The 7,446-nt window shown below is 32.1% G+C and overlaps 1 protein-coding gene across 1 annotated transcript; it reads left to right on the plus strand.

The window, feature by feature from the left end:
- On the plus strand, positions 1–4,634 carry LOC128555931 (uncharacterized). Its single transcript, XM_053539760.1, has 4 exons — positions 1–22; positions 1,901–2,944; positions 3,375–3,476; positions 3,884–4,634. The coding sequence occupies exons 1-2, from the start codon at positions 1–3 to the stop codon at positions 2,845–2,847; spliced, it is 969 nt and encodes a 322-aa protein (XP_053395735.1). The 3' UTR covers positions 2,848–2,944; positions 3,375–3,476; positions 3,884–4,634.
- Positions 4,635–7,446: the final 2,812 nt, after the last annotated feature.

Below are 7,446 nucleotides of genomic sequence, written 5' to 3' on the forward strand. Positions count from 1 at the left end.
ATGTCAGACAAGAAGCACTGCTGTAAGTGTTTTAAGTCTTTCAAGTGTTGAATTTTGTTTATTATATAAGTAAATACTAATAACACGAAAATATTACCAACTTTAGAAATGAAATGTTCTGAAGCGACATTAAATTAGAAAGATAATTTTATTTAGCATGTTTTTGCTATAAAGTAGCAATGTATAAGATAGTTTAGACATCTTTGTTGCGGTGGTTACTTTAAACGTTAAGATAATTAAGGTACTATGAAAACTGTTTGTTTTGCTAATAATAACCTTATACTAGTATTCCGTGTTGTTTACATACATGTAAAATCATTGAAAACCTTCAATATGTTATTCCAACATGAATAAAATTTGAACTTGACGTGACAAAGATAAATGAACTTGATTTATATCACCTAAAACATGGTACACGAACAACAATAATTTGCTTCGGTTCAGCTAACATTGATTTACCCTGGTTAGAAGGTAAACTGTCTTCTTGATAAAAAGAATACATGTTTTAGATCATTTTCACTCAATTGTCGATTTGTTATTTGTCTAAATGCGTAACATTTGTTATGAAACTGTTACAAATTTTATAATAATATGTTGTTTTGTACACCATTTTACGAACTATTCATGAGTGGAAATATGAAAATGATTGATACGGGAGCTGGCCTAACTTTGAAGCTCAATTCTAATTTCAAAATATTCATGTTCAAATTGCCATGTTCGTACATATTAACTGTATACTTAATAATGTCTTGTTGTAGGAGCATGCCAGCAAATTTCATCCTGAATGTGTCTTGAAAATGAAAACACATCATGTAAAAACTTTTGGGAGCAGAAAGAAAAGTGGACGGTTTCTACTCGCCACTGCATATTGTACGGGGCAAAAATTGCCGTGGTAAATATGTGTTTTCAATCGAGACTGAACCATCAGATGAACAAACGGATATAACTGTCCATTACGAGATCAGTGGCTTACTTAAGCATTGTGCAGACGATGTAAACAGACGTAATATTACGGGATAGAAAGACACGATATCGGGATAGAAATAAAAAAGAAATCGGTTGCAAAAGTCTTCAATCATAATCTATTGTCAGCAAACAGTGACGAACTGGACAAGGGGAATTACACGTCTGTCACTAATCAAACAGTTTTACGAAAGATAGTTTCAGAAATCGTACAGAAAAAACAATTGCATAGTAACATCCTAGCTGAACTTCAGGTTTTAAAAGAACAATATGAAAAAGATGCAAACCCGTATATAAGAGATATTGGATATGATCCATTCTGTGTTATCTTATTCTCAGACAGATAAATCGATATGCTGAAAAATCTTTCTGCTGAAAACAATTTAAATTTGTGTATGGATGCAACAGGTTCAATATTTTCAAAAATAGTAGGTCAAAAACGTCCATACCTATACTCAGTTGTTGTTAAACCCGATCCAGACCTTCCGTCTGTATCCTTGTCAGATATGATTACTACACAGTAAACAATTCCACGAATTGAACTTTTTTTTATCAACTACAAAACGTGCGGTTAACCAAAGAGGTAAGGTACTGAATGTGAAGAAAGTGGAAACTGATTATAGCATTGCACTTATTCAGGCATGTTTACACACATTCAATAATATGAGCCTAAAAATGTATCTTATAGAGAGCGTGAAAATGATAAAAAGTCCAGAACAGCCCCAAAACTTCACTGTACACCATCTCTGCGCAGCTCATATGATAAAGGATTTCAGCAGACAAATAACACAATACAAGCCAAAGATGAAGTCAAAAGTTAGACATTTTGTTATGCAGGCATTTGCAGCACTTCAAAATAGCACATCATTAAATGAACTTAAAGTAAACTTTAAAAACATAGCTATCATTCTGAGCAGTCTGTCACTGTTATTATAAGTGAAAAATGCATTGAAATCTATAAAGGAAAAATTTGTATCCACACTAAATTTGGAGGAAGATGACGAAGAAGAAGACCGTGATAAAGAATACAGCTGTATTGAAAATGTTGAAGAAAAGACAATAAGACAAGCCTCTCCGTTTTCGGAAATATTCGACGTAATTGCTACAAGTATCAGTTCTAGCCAAAGTGAAGATGAAAATCTGGATGAAAGTAATAAGTTTTATTGTCCAGAGGCATTACAGTGCTTGCTGGACAAGTTTATGCCTATTGTATCATTGTGGAGTGGGATTGTGCTTTCACTTTGCTCAGTGTCCACATTAAATGAAAGTCCTGATTATTACATTAGCAGGGACACGAACAGTCCAGTGGAAAACTGGTTCAAATACATAAAATCAGATATAAAACTACCAAAACATGCCAGACCATACACGTTTGTTATTGAAATAAGAGAGGCAATAGAGGCTAGATCGAGAGAACATGTTTTCAAGGGAGCTAGGAAAACAAAATCTGCTAAGGCAAAGGTATCAAAGAGCAACGAATCCGACATTTACCTAAATACTCAAGAAGTCTGGAAACCAAAGAAGAAAAGAAATATTTACCATAAAACACCAAAAGAACGAAAACTTTCGGAAACAGTCTCAACAAATAATCAGAAAGTCATGAAATGGGTTGGAACATACGGAAATACACCTTTATCTAACACGTGCGGAATTGACAATACGTTAACAATTCTACATCAAAAGTACACAAAAAAATCGAAATTCAGATATTTACTGGAAGAAGACAACACCCCCTTATCTGCTACAATCAAGAATGTATGTTCTCTAATGACGAAAGAAAAATTTGAAGAAGCTAAACTCATTTGGATAAACTTTACAGGAAAACCAATAGAAAAAGTAGTAAATTTGTTTGGAGATGAAACGATTACATTGTCTCTTACCTGAATAATCAATGGAAATCCAAAACAATGTCGGTTTGCAATAATGCAGGTTGTGTCTCATGTATGAGGGAGTCAAGAGAGAGAAGTGGAATATTCATTTGGTAAATATACACATATGAATTGTGGCTAAGTTTGTATTTTCAGTGTAAATATTTTACAATATAACACGTTTGCTTTTATATTCATATGATTTCTAAGGCAAAGTATGATTTTCAAATTTATGCATATGCTTAAATAATACTATAATGATAACACAGACGAGAAAAAACATTTTTAAAAACCTCCAGGCAATATAATTACACGTATTAAGCAGTCAGTCAACGCAGTATAAGTATGAATTATTATTATTATTATTATTATTATTATTATAACTTTCAACCAAACCCATTACTAGCTCAAAATAAGACTACCTTTTACTAACGCCAAATCAGCACAAGATTTTGAGCGAGTTATTTACAAAATCAATGATAATAAACAAAATTGTGCTGACAATGTTTGATCTTCCTGTAATTCTGATGTAATCCTTTGTAGTATGCGAGAACCTTTCGACAGTATACAAGCATTGATAGATAGTTGGATGGAACAAGAACAGCCTTGTGAAAACCAAGGACAAGAAAATAATTCAAACAGCGAGTATGATATTTCTATATTTCATGTTTTTGAAGAGACAATTTGAACAAATTTAAGGAAACATTGAACTTTTAGTCCTTTATAAATATCTGACAGCTACATAGCTTAATTCTGTCAGCGCAACTTTTTTCCTGTAATTATGATACTATATTATTGTATGTAAATCACTACAAATATCAACATAATGAAAATTGTATCTGCTGTTAAATCCATAAATATAGGTTTTAAATTTTTTAAATTAATTAATATTGTTATGTACTTCAGATACTGGATATAACTTAAAAAAGTACAGAAAACAACAACAAATATTTTGCAGCTTGTAAGTAGTTATCAGCTACTACTATATATTTCATTAGAAGGCATTTGATTTTATTCAAACAAAATAAATGTTTTTCTTTTTAATTAAGCAGATCTGATGACCATTGCGACGATACACGTACAGTAAAGCGGATAGTTGGCCATTACCCTCCAATTCTTGTTGTTCGTGTGTATGAGCATTGCCTTCACAACAGAATAACTTTTGGACTAATTCTCAGAGGATCGTCTGTTGAATTACGAGCTGCATCAGGGCTTTTCGCGTATTTTTAACTTTTTTAATATTAATCTTTCATACAATATATACATTATTGTATGTGAGTTGGAAATTAAAAGTTGAAACATAAATGCTTAATAAGATCGTCGTTTTTGTTTAAGTTTTCATGTGACATAGCAGAAACATATAGAATAAGTCAATTGCAAATGTTTATGAAAAATACTCGTACCCACAGGTAGAAACACTAAAAAGTTAACGGTTTACACGGAGCATTTGATAGGTATCAAATAAACTTATGGAAAATTCATATTGCTTGATTATTGACTAAAATGATAAATCTTGATGAAAAAAATCACAAACAGATATACATTCTATAATTAAATGGTGCTGATGATGAAATGCACACGGGGAGAATTTGTGCTTTTCACGTTAAGTGTATTATTAAAGAAAAATGAATGTCCAACCAATGCTTAGCCCTTCATGCAAATGAAAATAATTTCATATTTATTAAAACATATTTTCTACAAACACCAATGGTATTCAAATATTTATGTCTTGTTACATTATTTAAAAGCAAAGATTGAGCTAAATGAAATGTTGATAATTATTAAAGGAACTAAAGAGGTTATCAAAACTTCTTTTCTGAGCATTTTAAGGTGTGTGTGTGTGGGGGGGGGGGGGGGGGGGGGGGGGTAGATATTAGAGAACTGTAAAGCACTTCATTTGGTTTTAATGAGGTTCGCGATATTGTTGTTCTGGTGCTGGTGCGTTTGGTTCAAAATGTTGAATATCAAAGCATGCTTCTTCCTCGTTGAAATGCTCTAGATTGTTTGTGAATTAACCAACCATAAAAATGCTGTGCAAATATATATTGAATAATAGATATGCATGCATGCGTGTGTAATATATAATATCACTAGGTACGAATATTTGAAATGTTTGTATATTGTACCAGAAGTCAGTGTTTCATTATTTGATAAAGTCGTTCCTATAGTTGCTATATGATGTAGTCTTGTCATCTTTTAATCTAATATTGTTCACTAGTTCATACTATGCAAGAGACATTTTGAATAAAGGGAACGTAGCGGCTTTACAAATATTTTGTATTAAGTTACTTTATAAAAATGTACACATCTGGGTTTAGATGTTTTTTTGGATAAATCTTTTCATTATGTGATTCACTAAATCGTTTTGTATAACTGATTTACAACTTTCAATTACTTGCAGCCCACGATAACGCATCATCTATGATTTAAAACTGTTTAACATATGTCCAGCATGAGCTGATACGTCTAAACGAACAGAAAAGCTTAGTCAATGACTGTTTGTGCTGCATCTTTCTCATCAGATATGAGCCGTGCCATGAGAAAACCAACATAGTGGGTTTGCGACCAGCATGGATCCAGACCAGCCTGCGCATCCGTGCAGTCTGGTCAGGATCCATGCTGTTCGCTTTTAAAGCCTATTGGAATTGGAGAAGCTGTTAGCGAACAGCATGGATCCTGACCAGACTGCGCGGATGCGCAGGCTGGTCTGGATCCATGCTGGTCGCAAACCCACTATGTTGGTTTTCCCATGGCACGGCTCATATGTTTATGTCTGCAACGTACTTCTTTTTATGAATTACACTACACAGTGGTGTGTGGGAGACATATTGATTTACTCCCCTTTTGTGTCTGTGTATCTGTCACAAAGCTTGTCCGCACTATAATTAAGTCGAACATTTCTCATCCTATCTTTAACAAACTTGAACAAAATATGTTTAACCATACGTTATCGCTAAATAACAAGCCAAATCAGACAAGACACTTCCACTCCGGAATTATGGCCCTTGAACATAATAACCAACGACTACCGGCGCAGCATTGTTGACGGTTACTCCACTCCGCTAGCGCCGGACTGTATTGTAAAACGACACAGCATTGCAGACAGGATACTCCGATATATGAGTACAAATAGGCCTTAAACAATATAAAAAGACAGATTTATTATCTAGATCATTAGGCAGATGTTTGAGACAAGCGGTTTTCTCAAAAGCACCTTTAGTTATCATACGCTTTTATGATACTTTTTTTGAATTTAAAATACGTTCAATATGTGAGACTGATGCATAATGGAATTCTTGTTCTAATTGATGTTTTTGTTTCTGCTTGAAATCTATCCCATTCATATTTCATAATTCGGTGTAAATACCTCATATAATTCATTCCATATCGGGGTATACATAACTAATTATATATTTAGAATTTGCTTTAGTTCATGTAATGTCGATTGCAATTTCTATAAGAAACAATTTTCAGATGGTGTATTTCATTGGTCTTGTGATGATATGTTTATCATATTTCTAGTATAGATAATTATATTAACATTAGAGATATTTTCCATACATTGTTTGAACTTACACACGCATTTCTCAACAAATATTGACATGAGACCTATATATGTCTTTTATGTAGTCAAAACGATCCGCTTTTAAGTTTTTGACTAAAATTTGTATGATAGATTATAACGTTTGTATATACCATTAAAACATGTCCATAACTTTTTTCTCTTCCTGTATAACACTGTTTTGTCGTTTAGTAAACACGCCTGTTTATATTGTCAAAATAAATTTCTTTTAATGTAAAATGTTTCTTTTAACAATTTGAAAATAATGCATATTAATTTGATGATATTTGTTTGAAGTGCTAATGTGTTATGTATAGTTATAGAACATTATATCGTCATTTTCTTAAGCAAATACACTGCGTTTTGCAAATAAAGATATTCGTAGGCATTTTCTTAGAAACAGCTTTGATAATGCAAGCATTAAAATTCAAACGTTTTTACAGTGTTTTTCTTTATGATTATAATGTTGAAGGGATTAAGTCAATATTGTTATCTGTTGAATGCCATTCGCCTGGATTTTTTTAATGGTTTCATGAATTAACATTAAGGAAAATTAACGACATTGTTATTACTGTTACGTCAGAGGGTAACAATTTCTTGTTACAATAAAAAAACGTAGCAGAAAGACAAACCAGCAATTATTAACAATAATAAAATTTTGTTCATGAATTTTAGTAAAAATACAAATTCATTTAAAATGACAAAGAGCTGTAAAATCCAATCTTATATGTAAAAATAGTCCATAGCATGTACAGGTCAAATTTAAATTCACTCAGAATAAATTCCATAATGCTTCACATAGTTCAAAAGTAATATCCAAATCTATAAGTCCTCTCTTCAAAGATAACTTTTTTAAAATTAAATCCAGAAATTTTATATAAATCCTTCAAATAATCCTTCAAAATATGAAATATCCAAGTAATAATTTGTTTTTAAGAAATGCAGGAAAGTTTCGTCAATAGTCTAGCTTCTTAGGCTCTGTTTCAATATAACTGTAATCTGACTATATATTGTTTCAGAAATTTCACGTAACACTAAGAAGAAAAGAACATT

This window comes from Mercenaria mercenaria, chromosome 3, assembly GCF_021730395.1.
Source record: "Mercenaria mercenaria strain notata chromosome 3, MADL_Memer_1, whole genome shotgun sequence".
NCBI lineage: Eukaryota > Metazoa > Mollusca > Bivalvia > Venerida > Veneridae > Mercenaria > Mercenaria mercenaria.